At 56.2% G+C, this 21,019-nt stretch overlaps 2 protein-coding genes across 8 annotated transcripts in view; one reads left to right on the forward strand and one right to left on the reverse strand.

Moving 5' to 3' along the window:
* The window catches only part of STRA6 (stimulated by retinoic acid 6), a 43,684-nt gene extending 29,718 nt beyond the window's left edge, over nt 1-13,966 (forward strand). For all 6 annotated transcript variants that reach the window (XM_010843366.1, XM_010843364.1, XM_010843363.1 and 3 more), the window contains exons 8-19: nt 295-417; nt 2,785-2,852; nt 3,031-3,107; nt 3,379-3,440; nt 4,353-4,515; nt 8,317-8,392; nt 9,603-9,736; nt 10,964-11,081; nt 11,170-11,271; nt 11,927-12,090; nt 12,313-12,462; nt 13,124-13,966. In XM_010843366.1, coding sequence (XP_010841668.1) covers nt 295-417; nt 2,785-2,852; nt 3,031-3,107; nt 3,379-3,440; nt 4,353-4,515; nt 8,317-8,392; nt 9,603-9,736; nt 10,964-11,081; nt 11,170-11,271; nt 11,927-12,090; nt 12,313-12,462; nt 13,124-13,293 — 1,407 coding nt within the window. In that variant the 3' untranslated portion in view covers nt 13,294-13,966. The remainder of the gene's footprint in view (nt 1-294; nt 418-2,784; nt 2,853-3,030; nt 3,108-3,378; nt 3,441-4,352; nt 4,516-8,316; nt 8,393-9,602; nt 9,737-10,963; nt 11,082-11,169; nt 11,272-11,926; nt 12,091-12,312; nt 12,463-13,123) is intronic.
* A 1,962-nt stretch (nt 13,967-15,928) lies between these two features.
* Nucleotides 15,929-19,083, reverse strand: ISLR (immunoglobulin superfamily containing leucine-rich repeat). Of its 2 annotated transcripts, none has more exons than XM_010843369.1 (2): nt 18,777-19,083; nt 15,929-17,954 (listed from the first exon to the last, which is right to left on the reverse strand). In XM_010843369.1, the coding sequence occupies exon 2, from the start codon at nt 17,951-17,953 to the stop codon at nt 16,667-16,669; it is 1,287 nt and encodes a 428-aa protein (XP_010841671.1). In that variant the 5' UTR covers nt 17,954; nt 18,777-19,083; the 3' UTR covers nt 15,929-16,666. The 2 variants fall into 2 exon arrangements, with proteins under 2 accessions (XP_010841671.1, XP_010841672.1); XM_010843370.1 differs by lacking the exon at nt 18,777-19,083 and adding an exon at nt 18,156-18,293.
* Between the last annotated feature and the right edge of the window lie 1,936 nt (nt 19,084-21,019).

The raw sequence follows: 21,019 nt of genomic DNA on the forward strand, positions 1-21,019 counted from the left end.
TGGCAGTCCCCTGGGATGGGTAGGAGGGGCTCACAAAACATCCTCCCTTTGGCTCCTGAAAGGGCCCGGGGCATCTAGGGGCCTGGGGAGGGGCAAGCACCTCTGTGGGGCCAGAGAAGGAGAAGTAGCAGTCGGTGCCAAGTGGCCTAGGCTGTAGGATAGTGATAGAAGCAGAAGCCTTCCCACGCACCCTCGATCACTGTCAGGGGCCCCTGTGAGCTGGGAGGGGAAATGATTTGACTGGGGAAATGAGGCAGAAGGTAGATGTGTCTTGGTGTTTGCCCGTCCCTCCAGATCTACAAGTACTACTCCCTGTTGGCCTCGCTGCCTCTCCTTCTGGGCCTCGGATTCCTGAGCCTTTGGTACCCAGTGCAGCTAGTGAGAAGCTTCGGTCACGGGGCAGCCACGGGTTCCAAGGTAAAGGCGCAGGGCTGGGGTGGGCTTGTACGCAGCACTCAAGACACCTTGGACTCACCCAGGTCTTTTGGTCTCCTACATGTGGTCATGCTTGGTGTAGGGCCTAGAACATAACAGGTGCTCAGAAAACATTTGCTGAGTCGCTGAGGAACTTGTGAGTCCTCCTTCCCCAAGCAAAGGCCAAGCCAGGCCCTCGGCTGGCACCCAGGATGCCTGGGACACCGAGCTGTTTGCGGAGTGGGGACTCATCAAAGGAGAAGTGGGCTGGAAGACAGGGAACTTGTAGCTCTATTTTTGGAACATGGAGGATCCAGCTGGAGAAATGAGACAGGCCAGGGCCTTGGGCCTAATAGAAGTTCTGCAGATGCTGACATGATTCAGGGAGCACCCAGGGCAGAATTGCATTATGAATCAACCCTAGGTTGGATAACTTTGGATAAAGGCGGGGCTGGAAGAACTAAGTCATGCTTGGAGGGCTTCCTGGAGGAAGTAGATATTGCAGGGGCTGAAGGACAGGGAAGATTTGGAGTAGGGAGAGAAAAAGAAAGGCATTGCAGGCATACCAAAGAGTATGAGTTGCAGAGATGGGGTGCATCTGTTTCATTCTTGCATGATTTGCAGCATCGGGCAGGTCTTAGCACATGAGTTACTGTTCAGTCATTCAGTCGTGTCTGACTCTTTATGACCCCATGGGCTGCAGTTCGCCAGGCTTCCCTGTCCTTCACCATTTCCCAGAGTTTGCTCAAACTCGTGTCCATTGACACAGTGATGCCATCCAACCGTCCCATCCTCTGTCACCTCCTTCTCCTCCTGCCTTCAAACTTTCCCAGCATCATGGTAGAGATGGTAGAGATGGTAGACACTTAGCAAATACTTCTGAAGTTTTGGGTAGGTGGGTGTGTGGACGAATATGTCATGGCAAGGGAGAATTCTTACAAGATACAGCAATCATACTCATTCTCCAAGCACCTATACTATGCCAGGCCCTGGGCTGGGACTGTAGACTCAGCTGGGTGACCTGTGTTGGACTTCCAGGGCTCCCAGCGTGCTGGGGGCAATGGATATAGAGATATACTTACAGTGCAGTATGAGAATTGCAATCCCAGAGCATGGGTGGAGGAAGGGTCAAGTTTTTTCCTGGTGAGAGAAGGGGAGGAGGGAAAGTACCCCACAGAGATGCAAAAGGCTGGTTGCTCTGCAGATGGGGAGGTTGAAGGAAAGGCTTGAAGGGTGGCATCCAGGACAGACAGCGGGTGGGTGGTGGTGCCAGTTCCTGGCGACATACAGAGCCCTAGATGAGAGCAGGTGTGCGGGGGACGATGTACACCTGTGCGTGTGTGGTGCCGAGGGGTCTGGTGGGCAGCTGGACCCTGGGCCTGGAGCTCAAAAGGGGCTGGGACTGAAACCAGAGAAGGAGTGAGGTCCCCACAGAGGGGAGAAGAGGCAGGTGGGCTCAGCGGCTCCAGGGTGGCCCCAGATCCCCACTGGCCCACTTGACTGCAGGTTTCATGCTCACAGGCTAGCAGTAGGGTCCTCAGTACTTGTCACTACTGTCCTCCAGACGCTCAGAGGAGGGGAGCGGCTCCCCAGGATACGCCAGGCACGACTCTGCCTTGCTCAGGCCCTTCCCTCCTCGCCTGGGGATCTTCTCAGCCTCTCCTTCCATTGCACGCCTTTCCTCTTGGGAAGTCTTAGGAGAAATAAAATCCTCTTTGGCCCTTAGTCAAAGAGTTTTAATCCTCAAAGGACACAGTCATTCTTTGAGCTGATCCACACCTGCCCTGGATCCCAGGGTTCCCATGGCAATGGGTGACTTGGCCTATATTTTCCAAATGGTCAGGGGCCAGGGGCTCACCGCATCTTACTGTGGGCCTCTGCCACTTGGCAGGCAGCTTAAGGCCTGGAATGTGGCTTAGACAAATCAGGTCACCCTTGTGATCTCCCCGGAGTAGCAGAGGCCTGGGGCATCTGACCCAAAACGGCCCAGCCTGTCTCCTGGTCAGGGATAAACTCCTGGGACATAGTCTCCCTTTACCCCCGTCTCAGCTAGCAAAGGCCAGAGAGCCAGGAGGAAAGCAGTGATGTGAAGAGGCTGAGTAAAGCCGGGGAGGGTTGGAAATAACCCTTAGGAAAAACTTGCCAGCACTGAGAGTTCTTAGCTAGGAGACGGATTAGTCTTTCATTTAAGGAGGAGGGGAGGGCAGCTATGGGGGGCCCTTATCCCCACAAGGTGCCCTTTCTTTGTACTCTACCACAGCCAAGAGGTTTGTATGGAGCACCTACTGGGTGCCCACCGTGGTACCCTGAGCGAGGGCCCCAGGGATGGCTCAAGACAGGTCCCATCTTCTTGTCCTTCTGTCCCCACAGGGGCTGCAGAGCAGCTACTCTGAAGAATATCTGAGGACCCTCCTTTGCCAGAAGAAGCTGAAAAGCAGGTGAGGTGCCAGGCACATCCTTTGGGCTGGGGGACAGGCCTGGGCAGGCAGGTTTGTTTGGGAGGTTGGCACTGGGCCCCATGGTGGGGCAGAGTTGAAGAATCAACCGGACCCTAGGGCCCAAGCTCAGGGCAGGAGCCTCTCCTGAGAGCTGCCCCCCGCCTGGGTCTTTCCTCAGCTCCCACACCTGCAAGCGTGGCTTCGCATCCCAGGCCTGGATGTACTTCAGACACTCCGTCTACATTCCACAACGAGGTATGGGGTGGGGAGCTGAGGTCAGGAGTGACAGGTGACCTCACCCTTCCTTCGCACAGAGCAGCTGCTGTAGAAAGCCAGCTCCTACCTTTAGTATCATTGTCATCAGGAGCAACAACCCCAGCTTGGGACAAGGGGAAGCCCCTGACTGGCCTTGGTGGTCCAGGATCCTGTGAGCCCTGGTCCTATTCCTGGGTCCTTTGGGTGGGAGGGGGCTCCGGGGCTTGGGTGGTGCTGGGGTTCACCATGCCCATCCTTTTGGGGACTGCAGGATTCCGACTCCCCCTGAAGCTGGTGCTCTCAGTCACCCTGACAGGGACGGCCATCTACCAGGTATGTCCTGCCTCTGTCATGCGATTTGCCTCTGGACCCCTGCTCCCAACCTCCAGCCCTGAGATGACTTAGGCTCCCCCGCTCAAGTCTCCAAGAGCCCCACCCACAATCCTATCCTCTTGCTTCTGGCCATCTTGGGAATGCTGGCCTACCCAGAAGGGAGGGGATGCTGACCCTTGTTGGGCTTACACAGGGTCAGAGCATGAGTTTTGGAGTCATGTAAACAAAGATTTAAATCCTCGCTCCTTTATTTACCTCAAGTTATGTTGGACAAGTTACTCAACATCCCTGAACCCACTAGTTCGGCTGTGAAATGGAAGAAATTGAAATACTTCCTTTCAGTTGGGAAGATTTAGTGAAATAATGTATGTTTGATAAATCCCCACCACCACCACCACCCCTCCCCCTAAAAGAGACAAAAAAATGGAAAATCCTGGGAGGTAGGTATGAGTCTTCTCCCTTTCACAGATGGAGGAAATTGGGGCTGAGAGATGAATTTGACTTGGCCATGTTCCTACAGCCAATATCTCAGGGTAGCCAAATCGAATCCGGGTCTGGCTAGCTTCAATGCCTGTGCTCATTTATGGGACACTGCTTTCTCCAACATGGAAAAATTGGAAATTTCATACTAAATTTAGATAAACGATTCAGAGATGCACATGTGCGCTTGTGTTGCTTGAAAGCGTGTCTAGGGTCGATGAGGCTAAAGTATCTGTAACATGCTGATTAGAGGCTTGAGGATGCTGCTCTAAGAGATGGATAAGAACACTGTGATGAGTGATGGGCACTGGCTGCAACCCATGGGCTGCTGGAGTTTATCTCCTGAAGTCTCAGAAAACACTTCTCCTGGGATGGGAGTGCCTGGTGTGAGCACAGCCAGGCCCTGCCGCCCTGATTTCAGGGTTCTTCCAGGTGGCCCTGCTGCTGCTAGTGGGCGTGGTACCCACCATCCAGAAGGTGAGGGCGGGGATCACCACGGACGTCTCCTACCTGCTGGCCGGCTTTGGGATCGTGCTCTCAGAGGACAGGCAGGAGGTGGTGGAGCTGGTGAAGCACCACCTGTGGGCTCTAGAAGGTGAGGCCTCCCAGGACCCCACAAGGTGCTGCAGTGGGGACCCAAGCTGGGATGCCTGAGCTCTGTCCCAGGAGCCACAGACACGTGGGGTGCCTTGGGTGTCCCCTCTGTGAGTCTCAGCTGCCTCATCCACAAATTGGGAGGCTGGAGCTTCCAGTTCTGAGTCTCTGAGACCTGAAGGGGTCATCTCACTGGCCCCCTGTCAGCTTGCGTGGGATCTCTCACCCCCACCAGCACCCCCACCCCCAGCAACTCTGCCCTGCTCCGCAGGGGTGGAGGCGGAGGAGGGCATGGTGTGTGTGAGCTGAGGGGACAGCCGTGGGCTCTGAGGGAAGCAGGAAGAGGGGCAGTGTGGCGGGATGGCGGGCCAGGATTCTGAGCTAATCCTATGGCAGGTGGGTGGGGTCAGGAAGGGCGAATGCTCTCTCTTCCCAATCCCTGTCCTCAAGGTCCCTCCTTTCTCCTTCATTCCCTTGACAATGAGCTCCTGGGCTCCAAAACTATACCAGCTGCCCCCCACCCAATTCTGTGGTCTGATGCCTCCTCTAGCCCTTAGCCCTGTTACCCACCTGCCTCATCTCCACAGCCCTATGCTGGAGACGGAGACACATCCTCACTTAACACAAGGGGAAGAACTAGTCTGAGGTTATACAGCCAGGCCAAAATAGAGCCAAGAGAAGAGCAAAGTCTCCTAACACCCAGGCTGGAACTATCCACCACCTTAAGACAGGGCCTGGTGGTCAGAGGTCATGTGGCCCATACTCTCTTCTGGCTAGGGAGTCCCTGGCTGGCACAGGCACCCTGGCTCTTGAGGAGTAACATGTGATGGTTGGGGCTTAGGCTGCCATTATTGCAGATGGAGGTATGACTTCTCTGCGGCTCTTCCTTACCAAGACCATCAGGGAGGGAGTAGGGGTGGGCAGAGGTGTGTGCAGTGACTGCTTCCTTCTCTGACCACCACTTTCCTGAGTGAATCTGCTCCCCTACCAGAATCTGTCCTGGAACTGTGGCTGAAGCCCACAGGTGACAAGCTTTGGAGGGGCTGAAAATGACATCTCCAAGATTTTCCAAGTTGGTTGCAATCTGAGCCACAGGCAGGAGCAGACATGACCCTTATCAGTCCATATCCAAGCTCAGACCTTGCTCACAGCAGCCCTGTTGGGTCAGCATCATTGATCTCCTCTCACAGAGCAGGAAATCAAGAGGCAGACATGTCTAGGACGGGGGATTTGGTTTCTACTCAACACACTTGACACTTATAATCACGTGCTGCAGTTTCCAAGCCCAAATGCTCCCACTCTGAATCTCCCTGGAAGCGGGGGTTAAGTAGATCAGTGTTTACCTTCCCAGCTCACAGACAAGGCAAACTGAGGCCCAAGAGGTTTAGGGATATGCCTGGCCCAAGAGGTTTAGGGATATGCCCTAAGCACAAGGCAAGCCAGGGGTGGTACTGAGATAAGATCTGGGGCCCTTCCGTCTGTTCTCAGCCTAAGAAGCTAATGTCTTCTGAGCTTTGAGAGCCTGTTTTAGGGCTACCCACCCAACACCTGGACCGTAAGCCTGGCATCTTTCACAGAAAGCTCGCACTGAGTCAGGCCAGCTAGATTAGAATTGTGCTCCATCACTTACCAGCTGTGTGCCCTGGGCAAGCCGTTCATGCCTTTGGATCTCAGTCTCCCCACCTGTAAGATGGGTGTTGAAGTTCTAAGGGCATCTTTGTCCTCGAGACTCCTGATCGGGTGTGGGAGACAGACTGACCCACAAAACCTGGGCCCGGAAGGGGGAAGGTGCAGAGTTCCAGAGGAAGCGAAGAGCAGGAAGATTTTATGAGTACCAAGATTAGGAGGGAACCAAGTGAGGGAGAGAGGAGCAAGAGATAGACACCTGGAGACCAAAGGCCAGGCTGGGGGTCAGGGTCAGATAACTCTGCCCCTTAGTTAAGCTATTCGCTCACCTTGGCAGGCTCCGCAGGCAAACTCCTTGCCTCCTGGCAGAGACAGTCCAGAGTGTATCTTTGCTGGCACCGTGTTGGCTCTAGGAGGGCAGGGCTCTAGACGGAGCGGAGCAGAGCTGTGCATGCCCAGGGCTTTCTTCTAGCCTTATGTTCAGTAAAGGGCCCCCCTCTGCCTCCTTGCACGACTGAACCAGGGGCAGGCACAGTGGCCCCAGGTTTCTGTAGTGGTCATCCTCACTCTTGTCTGTGCCTGAGAATCACCTGGTAACTTTTAAGAAATCCCAAGGCTCTAGTCAGACTTCAGAAACCTAGAGGGCAGGGTCCAGCCTCTGTGATTGGACAAGCCTTCTCCATGATTCAAATACAAGACTGAGTTTGAGAACCACTTGTAGCAGTCGCTGTACGCATGCTGGTTGGCCTGATGGATTTCAATCAACTGTTGATTCAAAGAAATCATTAAGGCTCTGACTTTGGGAAAAAAAACAAACCCAGTTCAGTGGTTCTCAACCCTGAGTACACGTTGGAATTATTGGGGTTGCTTTCCCAAAGGCTAAGGTCTGGATTCCTATGCCCAGAAATTCTGACTTAATTGCTCTGGGGTGCAGCTTGGGCTATGGGAATTTTAAAAATTTTTAATTTTTTTAGCTGCGTGGGGTCTTAGTTGCAGTATTCAGGATCTTTCCTTGTGGTACATGGGCTTAGTTGCCCTGCAGCATGTGGGATCCTAGTTCCCCAACCAGGAATCAAACCCATGTCTCCTGCATTGCAAGGCAGATTCTCAACCACTGGGCCACTGGAAGTCCCTGGGCCATGGGAACTGAAAAGCTCTAGGTGATCCTAATATGCTGTCAGTGATAAGACCCACAGAGCCTGTGGCTGCAAGGACCCAGTGCTTGCCTCTCCCGCGTGTGTTTACTCCCCTCCTGAGTCTCTGATGGGAACCAGGAACACTTCCCTCAGATGACTACTGAGATCAGGGTGCAGACCTCCCAGGCTTATCCTAGATCAAAAGATTGTACAACCTGCTCCATAACTTCTAAGCAGTGTGGCTGGTGGGTCAAGCCCACCAGCTCTGAGTCTCAGCTTCTTTGTGTGTCCCACGTCTCCCTGGGCCTCTCCCGTGGGGTGGTTCTGAGGGTACTGAGTGAGACTGGCTGTGGATATAGGGTGGAAGGGTTGCAGCCCTGCTGTGCTTAAAGACCAGGCTTGTTCACAACACACCATGCATTTTCTCCCAGTTGCTGCTGATACAAGGAACTCCTGGCCAGGGTGGATGGGGAGTTGAGGAGATGGGTAGCAGTGGTTATGTCCCTCATTCTGATGGACTCAGGTCACACTGATGGGTGCTCGTATCTTCTGTGCTCTGAACCAAGGCCACCGAGGCAGGCCTTGATGGGATTTTAGGGTTCACAATATGCTGGGAGATGGGCAGCTCAGCGATGTGCCTGGTATGGACAAGCTGAGGCTGGGTGATGGAATGGTCTCCTGATGCCTCACAGCTAGGAGGTCATGGAGCTGGAGGCAGACACCAGGCAGACCCCCATGGAGTCCCTCACTGGGCACCACGCAGCAGTGGAAGCAGCAAGACCAGGGTGAGGGCCAGGTCTGCAACCTCAGAGCTGGCCTCTCCCATCCTGGCCATCAGATGTCACCTGGCTGTATGGGCCAACAGAAATTGTCGACTTACACTGGATCTGAGAACAGGAAAAGAGACAAGAAGCCTCCGCTCAGTGTGGCTGTGGGGGGGGGGGAACTCCCACGCAGCCGTCCCTCGACAGCCCTTCGGAGATTCCCAGGAGACCCAGCCCAGGCCCTGACCTCCCACTTTGCTCTTTCTGGCCTTCCAGTTTGCTACATCTCGGCCTTGGTGCTGTCTTGCTTGCTGACCTTCCTCATGCTGGTCCACTCGCTGGTGACACACAGGTCAGTTTCAGGCTCTGACGCCCCCTGATACAGATGTGGGGGCGAGGTCAGGCCTGCAGGACCCCTGACCCAGGAGGGGAAAATCTTGGGACTAGAAGGAGGAGAATGCCTGCAGGACCGAGCTGTCCCTGAGGCCAGCTGCCCTTCGGGGGGCGGAGAAGGTGGGGTGTCCCTGTCTGGGTGGAGAAATGTCCCTGAGTAACGCAGGGCACGGCTGATAAAGGGTTGAAGTGTGGAGTTTGTCCTCTGAGGAGGGGTTACCTGGGAGAGCTGGCATCCTACGGGGAGACGAGAGAGGCAGGGTGCCATGGGCGGGAGGAGCTGCGTGAGCAAGAGCAAGTGTGAGTGTGGGTGAGGGGGTGGGCCGGCTGGCGCCTGGGGCACTGGAGAGATTCTTGTGGATATTGAATGCCACGCCGCCTACCTCGCCCTTTCATGGTGAATGGTAAGGAGCACTGAAGAAGTGTGAGCAGAGAAGGAGAGAAGGTTCTGGTTGGGAGTAGGGTGGGTGGGAAGGGGAGGGCCAGGGACTTAGCAGGGAGCTGGTCCCCGTGCTTTGCATTGAACAGGCCTCAGGGTTCCTGCTCCAGGATCTTTTCTTACTGGGTTGGTGCTACTTGTTGTTGTTGTTCAGTTAATAAGTCGTGTCTAACTCTTTGCAACCCTGGGGACTGCAGCACGCCAGGCTTCCCTATCCTTCATCAACTCCCAGAGTTTCCTCAAACTCATACCCGTTGAGTCAATGATGCCTTCCAACCATCTCGTCCTCTGTCACCTCCTTCTCCTCCTGCCTTCAATCTTTCCCAGCATCAGAGTCTTTTCTAATGAGTTGGCTCTTCCTGTCAGGTGGCTAAGGCTCTCAAGCCTCTGCCTACCTGGAACCTGGCCTCCTGCCCTGGTGGCTGAGCTGCAAGTCATTTTCCATCCCTACTGTTGTGTCTCATTTTCCTGACTTGGCTCAGGTTGAGTCTTCTGTTTTAATTTGTCTCCCTTGTTCCCTGCCCCACCCCCTACCAGCTTACTCTTATTCATCCTTTAAGACTCAACTCAGGCATCACCTCCTCTGGGAAGCCCTCCCTGACCTCCCAGGATGGATTAGTAGGCTCCACTGGGCTCCCACAGCCCTGGGCTTCCAGAGGCCGGCCCAGAGCTGGGAATAAGGAAGCATGTGCACTCCCTGAGGTCCCTGCCTTCCTCTTTCCCACCCTAGGACCAACCTGCGAGCTCTGCACCGAGGGGGCGCCCTGGACATAGGCCCCCTGACCCAGAGCCCCCGCCCCTCCCGCCAGGCCATATTCTGCTGGATGAGCTTCACTGCCTACCAGACTGCTTTTACCTGCCTTGGTGAGCCCCCCTTGCCCGATCCACCTGACCTCAGCACTGACTCCATCCAACCCCAGACGCTGGCCGGGTAGGGGAGGGAGTGCGCGGCAGGTCTTGGCTGCGCCTGCGGGTCTGCCTGTGCTGGGGCTGGCTCTGGGGTAAAAGCAAAAGGAAGGAGCCACCTTGCTTCCCCTGCCCTCAGGGAGTCCACGCAGGTGGGATGAGAGGGAGGGGATAGGTGCGGGAGCCCTTGGTAAAAGAATATCCATCACTAGGTTGGCTCCTGGGTGCTTCCAGGTGTTAGCACAGAGGGTGACCCAGGGCTGGAAAGTTGAAGGAGGCACATTCCTGCTTTTGTAAGGGAGGGCTATGTCATGATGGGCTCTCAGTAGGTAATGAGATCCCTGTCACTGGGAGTATTCAAGCATGACTGATATTGTCCAGTCGCTAAGTCACATCTGACTCTCTGCAACCCCGTGGACTGTATCATGCCAGGCTTCCCCATCCTCCACTAGCATGGTTATGTGGCCATTATTGGGGGCTGCAAAGGGGGTCCTACTCTGAGAGAACTGGACTAGATGGACTTCAAGGACGCTTCCATGCTCCAAGTTTCTGATTCTTCCCTTGGGCACTGCAGTGAGCAAAGTCCTCTCAAATGTGAGCGGGCTGAAGCCAGCAAGGACCTGATTTCCCTTCCTGCTGCTTCTTTCAGTTCTCATCTCTCTGGGTAAGGTGGGAAAAGATGATAAAGGGGTAGAGGGACTATTAGCACTAAAAGTCATAATTCCTTGAATTGGTAAACTTTAAGCCTCTGAAGCCCTTTTGTACACATCCTAGGTCAACAATTAGCCCATCATTTCAATAGACAGCTTTCAGGTGCCTACCATGGGCCAGGCTCTGGCCAGTAGGAATGTAAACATTAATTTCAAATACTGTCTTGTCCTCAAGGATGCAGGAGCAATTGGGGGGAAAATAACACTTGCAAAGCACTTTCTGGTTTTCCAAGAGTGGCCACAGATTTTGTCTCACTGCTGCCTCAGCACGGCCCTCCTGGGTAGGGGCCGCTCTCCCCTTTTTACAGAGGAAGAAACCAGGGCTCAGAGAGGTTAAGTAACTTGCTCAAGGTGGCACAGCTAAACAGCAGCAGAGCAGGGATCTGAAACCGCGTCTACTCGATGCCAAAGCTTTGAGTGCCTGGGAATGGAGGGGGTGGCCTGATGCCTGCGCCCCTCCTCCCGCTGCTGGCAGGACTCCTGGTACAGCAGATCCTCTTCTTCCTGGGGACCTTGACCCTGGCCTTCCTGGTGTTCATGCCCATGCTTCACGGCAGGAACCTCCTGCTCCTCCATTACCTGAAGTCCTCGTGGTGAGTGAGGAAGGGGCTGAGGGTTCTGAGACCCCTTCCCCAAGGGCCACTAACAGTGACACCCTCCCCATCCCCTCACCTCCCACAGGCCCTTCTGGCTGACCTTGGCCCTGGCTGTGACCCTGCAGAACGCAGCGGCCCACTGGGCCTTCCTGGACACTCACCATGGACGCCCGGGGCTGACCAACCGGTGAGCTGGCTCCTGGGCTTGTGGCTCCCTCAGGCCCTCGGCCGCCTCTTCCCTGTCTTCCTTTCTGTCCCCTTCTCCCTCCACTGCCGTCTTTCCCCTTTCTCTAACAGGGAACCCCGGTGGATGGTAGAAAGAGCTCGCCTTATCCACAGAGAGAGGCGGCTGTGGCCCAGCTTAGTTCAAAAATGCCTCTGTTTACCTGTCACAGGGCCAGAAATACCCCCTCGAGTTTCCCTGTCTTGGGGATCAGCCCTGCTCTGCCCTTTGCAGGAAGGAGGTTAATAGCCATGTCATTTCTCTGCTAGGCTGTGGGAGAACCTGGCCCCAGGAGAGGCTTAGAGTTGTGGACAAGGGACCCAGAGGAGGGAGGTGGGAGACACCAGGATCATAGAAAGATCCAGGTGGACCTGGAGTGAAGCCCCAAATCTTCCACTGACCAGCTAGACAGCCTTAGCTAAGTCACCCCATCTGTCTGGGCCTCCCAGATTGGGGGAATGGGTGAGCTGGGTTAAGAGAGCAGACATAAGGCACAGGGCGGGTGCACAGAGGTGTGCTCAGTAAATACACGGCAGCTGTGGTCATCTCAGTCTGACACTGACCCGAGGAAGGGCCTCTGTGTGGGGACCTGCCTCAGCCCTCCTCTCCTGGCCCACAGAAGAGCACTCTATGCAGCCACCTTCCTTCTCTTCCCCGTCAACGTGCTGGTGGGCGCCATGGTGGCCGCCTGGAGAGTGCTCCTCTCCGCCCTCTACAATGCCGTCCACCTTGGCCGGATGGACCTCAGCCTGCTGCCGCTTAGAGCTGCCACTCTTGACCCCGGTAAGGTCACTGGGCAGGAGCTGAAGGTGGGGGATGCTCAGGCTGGCCAAGCAGGGAGGGAGGCTCTGCCCTGACCTAGTCTCCTCGGAGGATGTCCGTAACCCTGAGCCGTGGGTATGTGCAGGGGGCCACGCGCTCACATGCAGGGTGTGCAGGACACTCCCCAGGTCTGTATTACGGGCCGTCTGGGCCCTCCCCGACTAGCGCTGCACCCCCACACAGGCTACCACACATATTGCAACTTCTTGAGGATGGAGGCCAGCCAGTCACACCCAGCTGCAACGGCCTTCTGTGCCCTGCTTCTGCGGACTCAGAGGCCCAAGCCCCGCGCGACCCCCCAGGATGGCCTCAGACTGGGGGAGGAAGAGGAAGGTGCGCCCTTCCACTGGGGATGGGGGGAAGTGGAACCCACCTGGCTTCTCCCAGGAGAAAGGCACGCCCCCCTCTCCAACGCAGGCAAGGGAGAGAGAGCCAGGAAAATGCTCACTTCCTCTCTGGGCTGCCTGTGGGAGAGAAGAAGTGAGAATTTTCCTGGTCCGTCTCAGGGTAACTTTTTCCTTGATACTAACATATACACACCGTCTGTCACGTGTGTGCACACACTTAGTTCTCACTTGGGGAATGAGACCGCTGTCTTGCCAAGGGGTTCTGTCACCCCTACCACCCAGGCCACCCCTGCTCTCCTAAGCAGTCTGTCTTCCCCTGCCCTGCAGCCTGGGTGTAGTAGGGAGGGGAGCACTGAGCTGGCTCCAGTCCCTTGTCCCAGCCCTGCCTCCACAGAGCTCCTCCTCTCTCTCTCCTATCGGCCATCCAGAGGATGAGCATCTGACCTTGAACAAACCCCTTCTGCAGCCCCACACTTCTCCCGGCTTCCCACCCTGTGAATAGCACCCGGAGCCCCTGTCTCGTCAACCTCCCCCACTCTACATGTGCGATTTTCAGATTCTGCCCCCATCTTGGTGCTGGGGTGGCGGAGGGAGGGCGGGGTTTGGCTGGGTGTTTGTTGAGTGACCCACAGAAGGCCTCTTCTCAGGGATTCAGCTGCTACAGACCAAGGACCTGGTGGCCAAGGGAGCGGGGCCCAGGGCCCGCCAAGGCAGGGCTCGCTGGGGTCTGGCGTACACGCTGCTGCACAACCCAGCTCTGCAGGCCTTCCGGAAGACAGCCCTGCCAGGTGCCCGGCCCAACGGTGCCCAGCCCTGAGGCTGGGGGAAGGCCACACTGCCGTGTCCTTGCCTCCCAGCCCGTCCCTCCCGGCTCTCCCAGCATCATCACCATGGCCATGGCAGCCCTCTGCTTGGCCCCAGCTCTGCCTGCAGGTCCTGGGGATTTAGCGGGACCAGCCGGGGGTTGCTCTGGTTGGATGGAAGTCTGTCAGCACTATGAGCCTCGAGCCTCGGGAAGGCTCTGGTCTGCCCCTCTTGACCTTGGGAAGCCAGTGAGGGCTCTGGAGAAGGCGAGTGGTGGTTTTGCCTCTTGGCCCAGGAAGCAGGTCCAGGCCCCTCCTGATGCCCAGCCCTGCCACCAGCCTCCAGGCTTCCCTGAAGTCTTCTCCTGACCAGGGTTGGCGATTCAGGCCAGGACAGCCTAGCTTTCCAGCTTGGCCCCCTCAGCTTCAGATGGACCTCACCACCATGACGAGATGCAGTGCCTCCTGTCTCTTGCAGCTTTGCCCGTCTCCATCTGGGGGCCCTCATGGCTTGCAAGGCAGCCCAGGAGGAAGCCATGGGCTCCTACCCCACAACAAAGTCATGGCTCAACCAGACCCCACACCGAGCTGGCCACACTTGAGAACCTGATATTTTTGTAGTTGGTATGCCCTTAGAGATTATGAAAGAGGTTAGTGTGCTCTCTGTAATAAACTTGTGCTTGAGAAGCAGTCCTCCTGAGGTGGGGGGTGGGGGCGGGGGATATGTGGGGAAAACCACCCGGACTCTCAGTGAATCAACTGTGTTTGTGGGGCTTGGGTGGGGTTGGGGTATTCTGGTCACATGCTGGGCTGGGTGGAGAGGGCAGAGGGGAACCCGTGGCCACATCCCTTTGGGTGGAGGAGACACTGGGGACCCAGGGTGCCACCCCTGAGCTGTGCAAGTGTGGGCTTTGGAAGTAGGACTGATTCTGGGTCTTCTAGAATGGGCAGGATTTGGGGAGGAGGAGAGATTTCAGGAGAAAGTAATGTGAATAAGAGTATGGAGGTTGGGGTGGGGGGCTTCCCTAGTGGCTCAGAGGGTAAAGAATCTGCCTACAATGCAGAAGACTGGGGTGCAACCCCTGGGTCAGGAAGATCCCCTGGAGAAGAAAATGGCAACCCACTCTAATTCCGTGGACAGAGGAGGCTGGTGGGCTACAGTCCATGGGGTGGCAAAGAGTTGGACAAGAATGAGTGACTCACACACACACACACACACACACGGAGGTGGGAGGAGACTGGCCTAGAAAGGGAAGGGCCACTGAGGGGGTCCCCCGCTGCTGAGGGGGTCCCCCTCTCTTGCTGGGGGTTGGCTGAGGTGGGGACTACTGTGGGGCTGGGGCTACCAAGAGTGGGGCAAATGTGGCCACCCACACACCCGGATCTGTGGGGCCTCAAGAAATGTCTGTACAGCTAGTGAAGACCACCCCCCACCACATTCCCAACCCAAACTACAGCCTCAAACTGGCAGGAAGCCAGGCGGGGCCAGGGAGCTCCAACCCACATTCAAGGGTGCCCAGGAAGAGGGCAAGGGAGGCAGAGATGGTCCCACCGAAGCCCACTGAAAAATGTATTCCTAGCCCTGTGTCTGTGGTGGACAGCGTCTGTCCTTAATATGGAAGCAGAGTCATGAGAGTGTGATCAGGCTGGGACACTGGACACTCAGGGCTATGTGAGCCAGAGGAGGGGGCCTAGTCCAGTTTGTGGGGTGAGGGAAAAGCATCCAGGTAAGCTTTCTGGAGGAGGTGGTACCTAAGCTGAGTCTCAAAAGCTGACTTAGTCAAGTGACAAGCAGGAGGGTGTCCAGAGAGATGGAGCAGCGTAAGTAAATATACAGAGGATTACACATCTCAGAGCGTTCAAGGAACAATTAGCTGTTCCCATAGGGGTGGGGATGGGTGACTTCAGAGAGCCAGTCAGAGGGGCCAGGAATGTCTGACCAGAGACTCCGGCTTCACCCTGAGGGTACGGGGGCCCCAGGTGACTTTAAAACAAGCGAGTAGCTAGTTCAGTCAGGGTACAAATGTTCCCCAGCTGTCCCCGACTCAGATCTTAGGCCCACATCCTACAAGAAGCCAAGCCTGCTCAGCGGTGAACAGAGCCAGAGATGTCAAGGGGTCCACGTTGGGTTAGGATTATAAGGCCTTAGATACTCAGAGTCAACGAAACTCTTGACATTACCATGTCCTACCCCATCCTTTGTTTTCTGAGGAAACCAAAGTCCAGAGATGGGCAGTGACTCGCCCAAGGTAACACAGCACGAGGGACTTGGCTCCATCCTGCTGTTTTCCATCAGAGGTGCAGTCATCCTCGACCTGTTTTCCATCAGAGGTGCAGTCATCCTCAACCTGTGCTCTGGTGACAGCAGCTCAGCGGGAGCTGCAAGCTGACGGGGGATGGGGAGATACTGTGTGTAGAAGGAGGGGGAAGGGGGGCTGGCCAGACTCCAAGTCTCACAGCTGCTACCCTACGTTCCTGGGCCTCCCTGTCTCCACTTTGCTGGTCTCAGCAGTTCTGGGGGCTCTGGTCAGGGGCTTCAGAGCTCTCACAGGCTCTTGTCCCTAAGCATAGCACCCTTTAATCTGGAAAGGGGCAGGGTTGGAGGCAGCAGGGCACCTAGATCCAGACAAAACTCGAGGCAGACGCAGGGGAGCATCAGAAATGCTATTTATTTCTCTGCCACCCCCAGGCTGGCTAGTCTCTCCCAAGGTTGTGGGGGAAGGCAGGCGATAGATGTGTACCTGGAGAGGAAGGCAGGGCAGGAATCCAGGATGGAGGGGCACACCAAGGGAGGAAGAGTTGGAGATGAGCACCATCCTGGGCCTTCTAGTCCTGTCTGAGGGCAGAGACTCCCCAGCCCTCAAGTTGTTAGAGAACACGGAAGGTCAGCAGGAGCTCAAGCAGTTCAGAGAGCCTCCAAGCCACGCCAGCCACTTGTTCTGTGCCTAATTCTACATCTCCAGTGCCAATCTGCTTCAGGCTACTTCCCTGCCCAGCCCCAAGCCCCAGGCCCTGACCATAGATAGCCTTTGAGAGCTTGTCAGTCCCAGTGCCTGGAAGTCCATCAGTGGGGCTCCCCCTGGGTGGTTAGGGCATTGCCTGGTCGGCATGCTACCCCCGAGACAGAGGAGCATGTGCAGTGTGGTTAGCAGCAATTAGCACCGTAGACGGTGAGTTAGGGGATTCAATTCCATCCTAGTCACTAGCTTTGAGCAAGTCTAGAAGTGGGGTTGCTGAGTGTCCCAGAAGGGATGAGAAGGGGAGGTAGGAAGGTGGGAAGTCCCTGATGCAGGCTCCAAGAATTGCTACCCCCAGGCCCCCGCACCACTTGTGAGGGACAGCCATCGGTCAGGGCAGGAGTCAACAAGCCCCCAGGTAGGGGTGGGGCTAGAAGGAAGCGAGGAAGAGGAAGAGGAGGCTCTGGCCCAGCAGAAGCAGCCCAGGGGGCTGCTTCCCAGGGACCCCTTCTGCTGTTGCTGCAGCCTCGGGGCCCCTGGCGCGGCTGAGGTAGATGATGACCACGTTGTCCTCTGGACCCGACGGCTGCACCTCGTTGTCGACCGTGTAGCAGACCTTCCCCTCGGCCGCTTTGCCCTGGAACCTGCGCCCCAGCGCGTCCTCACCACCCTCACCTGGTGTGGCCAGGGCCACATTTACTGAGCTCTCCGCGCTGCCCAGCTCGTTGGTGGCCAGGCAGCTGTAGGTACCCTCCTCCAGCTTGCCAAAGTCAGGGATGAGCAGGCTGCCATTGGCAAAGGCTTGGAAGCGCGGGCGGCTGCTGGCTGCCAGGACACCAGGCAGGGCACGCCCATCGGCACCCACGTTGGGGCTAGCGATCTCCACGGTGCCACCGGGCGTCTGGATGTGCCAGTGGAGCTGAGGGGCCGGCTGCCCATCCACGTCACAGTGCAGTGCCAACACGAAGCCCGGACGCAGCTCGGCCCCATCCTGGCTGGGCTGGTAGGTAAGCTGCACCGAGGGTGCGGAGCAGGGCAGCGGCAGCAGGCGGTTCAGCCGCGTGCCCTTGAGCACGTGGGGTGAAGTGCAGGTGATGTTGTCCTGCTCTGGGATGGACACGGCCGTGGTCAGGGCCCACGTCTTGAACCACACGATGCCGCAGGTACAGTCAAAGGGGTTGTCGTTGATCTGCAGGTGAGACAGTGCAGTGAGCGGGGCAAAGGTGCCCTCGGCCAGCGTGTGCAAGCGGTTATGGTTGAGCTGCAGTGAGCGCAGGGCATGAAGGCTGCGGAAGGCATCGCGGGGGATGAAGGTCAGTTCGTTGCTGTCCATCTTGAGCAACTGAAGGGCGCTGAGGCTGTGCAGGTCACTCCAGGCAAAGTCGGAGATGAGATTGTGGCTGAGATCCAGGCTCTTGAGTTGGCTCAGAGAGGCCAGGGCACCCGCGGCCACACTGCGGATCTCGTTGTGGGCCAGCCACAGCGACTGCAGCCGGGGCACCTCCCTAAAGGCGCCCCCCGGCAGGCTTGGCAGCTGGTTGGCCGATAGGCTCAGCGTGGTCACGTTGGCCGGGAAGCCGGATGGTACTGCCTGCAGGTCACGGTAGGCACAGTCAGCAATGTGGAAGCCGTACTTCTCCCCGCATTCACAGGGCTCTGGACAGGCCTGTGCCAGGCCCATGAGGACCACCAGGCACAGCAGACGCAGCTCCTGCATCCTGCAGAGAAGGATATGCCTACAAGGTGACCCCCAAAGACCCACAGAAGGCACTTGTCCCTCTCAGCACCCTGACACAGAGCTCTTCCCCATCAGAAGGCCCTGCCCACATAATCCAGATAAGACACCCCCACACCACCTAGCCCACCACCCCCATTCTACAGAAGGGGAAACTGAGGCCCACAGAAGGTCCAGGACTTGCCCGAGGTCACGCAGTCAGGAGGGGGCGAAGGTAGGACGGAAGAGGACCCCAGCTCCTTCTCTGAGCCGAGAGCTCTCCCTGCCTCGGCTGGCTCCTAGCTGACTTTGTGACTTGAAATCTGTTTTCCAGCCGCCTCCTCCCCCAGCATTTGGCAGAGCCTCCCTCCTGCCCTCCCACATCCTGGCCACAGCCCCTCCCCCTGGAGCCCCCCAAAGGTATGCTCTGCCCCCTGGCCTAGACAAGGCCCCTTGTGCAGCGCACACCACCCCCATGAGCCCCACCCACTGCTCTCCCGCTCCTACCAGCCGTGACCACAGCACACACCAGACCCTTTCTACAGACTCACACCCTTGGCCTTTTCGGTCCAAACTACACCAGGCAGCTGCCTAAGTAAACCCCTGCCAGGACCTCTCAGCTGGCTTGGAGGAGGCCAGTGGCTCAACCCAAATACTGCTGGGGTTTCCAGAGCTGTGGTTGTTAGAGGGATCCATGGCCCCTGAACAGATCCAAGCAAGGGATTGTCTGAGTACCCCAAACCAACAGGAAAGTGCCCAGCCCCCGTGCCCAGTAGACTGCTTTCTCCTCCCACTGGACCTTAGAGCCCTTTTGCCGCTGACTTACCTTCAAACTACTCTTTCTTAGTCAAGCAGAGCTTCTTCTAAGATGGAACCAATGAGCAACAAAGAAAGAGTTAGTCCTGGACAGTCTGCAGGGCCAAGGGAAGATGACGATGCTGGAGGAAGGGACAGCCTGGTCCCTGTCCCACCTTCAGTCTGCACACCTGGGCCTGCCCTTATCCAGACAGGGTGCCTGAGACCATCTGTTGAGACAAGGCTGCAGGAAGAGAACCCAGGCAGTCCGTTTACTCCCTCCTTCCAGCAAAACTGCCTCTCTGCAGCAACAAGGACCCGTGTTTCATAAGTGACACCAGAAACTTGAGGGGGAAAAGATGCCAAATTTTTTGTTTTTTTCTTCTCTCTCTCTCTCACTCACTTTTAGCAGCTTCAACTTCCTTAAAGACACAGCACTAGCTGGACAGGACCCAAGAAAAGATGGGGCCAGAAGGACTTTATGGGAGGGAGGGGTGAGAAATTGAATCCCATGGAAGGTGGGGGACTTTTAACCTCACTTTGAACAGGAGAAAAAGGAGAGGGCATTCTCCAAGTTGGGACCATGTGAGGGACTGTGTGCATGTCTGAGTGTGGCTGTGACATCTCTGTGTGTGGATGAGTTTGTATGTGTGTGTGTGTGTGGATGTGGGTGTGAGATCATGTATGTGTGAATTTGTGTGTTTGGGAATGTTTGAGTGTGTGTATTCGTGCAGGTTGTGAGGTTAAGTCTTCGTGTGTTTGTGTGGATGTGCGTGAGTCTAATTCGTATATTTGGGCATGTGTGTGTGTGTTTATGTGTAGAAATGAATGTGCATCTCTGTGATCATGTGTCTGTGTGGGTGGTGGGTGTGTTCCAGTGAAACGCTGGGGCCAAAGCGTATAAAACACCCACCGTGATGCAGAGTCTCAGGGAGAAGCCAAAACTTCAGACCTGTTTTTGTAAGAAAACATATCCTCCTCACCAGCCCGCCACCCCAAGTCACGCCTGCCTGCTGGCTCCAAGGCTGGGCTGCCCTAAACACTTGAAGTCCCGGGAGGTCTCCGGATGAGCCAAGCTGGGAGAGGAGGGCGGAGGCAGGCAGGGGTGTGACTGCACTCCAGTCGGGTAACAGGAAGCTCCGGACAGGAATCGGCTGGGCTTCAGCTTTCTGATGGGGACTCTGAGGCACTCAGGCACAGAGATGGTTCTATCACCCAGGACTGTCCACCTGGCAGCCAGGTGAGGTTGAGGACCTTGCTCCTCCTGTAATATTCTCTCTGGGGCCTCCCAAAGGACCTGAAACCCCACCGTTGGCGCTGCTTGTCTGGAGAGGCGGCATCGCTCTCTGAAGTCCACTGTCCCAACTCTAACTGCCTTGCGGGGGAGGAGACTTACACCCAGTTCTTGTTTCATGTATATATATATTTTATTTCTCTGAAGCTAATAATAGCCTTTAAAAAAAGTGTCCTTCTATCTGCATTGTCTATTTCTTCAAGTTGCTTTTTTCCCCCCACTGTTAGTTTTACTTGTTTAGAATTGTCTTTCCTTTTAGAGGTATTCTCAGTTCATTCACTCAACATAAATGTACTCTCACGTGTTTAAAGGGAGATCCCTGTACTAGAGAGGAAGCCTGCTGGAGGCAGACTACTTGTTCTCCCAGTTGTTGTTAATCCCTGGCACAAGAGAAGATGCTCGATAAATAGCTCTTGACTCAATGAGTGGGTGAGTTGGGTGAGCATCAGATGCCAGAAGTGAAAGCACTTTGGAGGTTCCCTTCTCCACACCCTCTTGTACAGATAGGGACTCTGGGTCCAGACCGGGTTCCTTAGGACATTTTAAGGCTATCTCACACAATGTAGGGGACCCACTTCCCAGGCGGCACTAGTGGTAAAGAACCTGCCTGCCAATGCAGGAGACATAAGATATATGGGTTCAATCCCTGGGTTGGGAGGGAATGACTACCCACTCCCGTACCCTTGCCTGGAGAATCCCATGGACGGAGGAGCCTGGCAGGCTACAGTCCATGGGGTCGCACAGAGTTGGGCATGACTGAGCGACTTAGCATGAGCATGAGCGTGCGTGGGGGATCCGCACTCTGTTGAGTGTGTGAGCATGTTACCGGCCTTCCTGGGGGTCCTTGCACCTCATTCCACATTGTCAAAGACCTTGATGGTAACCCAGCGCTAGGCCACCCTCAGAATCCCGTGCAGAACAGCTGGGGGTGGGGGTGTGGGGGAACGGGGGGCTATGGCAGGAGAAGCAGGAGTAACCTG

This window comes from Bison bison, unplaced genomic scaffold, assembly GCF_000754665.1.
Source record: "Bison bison bison isolate TAMUID 2011002044 unplaced genomic scaffold, Bison_UMD1.0 scf7180017864181, whole genome shotgun sequence".
NCBI lineage: Eukaryota > Metazoa > Chordata > Mammalia > Artiodactyla > Bovidae > Bison > Bison bison.

Coding starts and splice junctions, on each gene's coding strand:
- ISLR (XM_010843369.1), bottom strand. CDS start 17,953: ATGCAGGAGCTGCGTCTGCTGTGCCTGGTGGTCCTCATGGGCCTGGCA.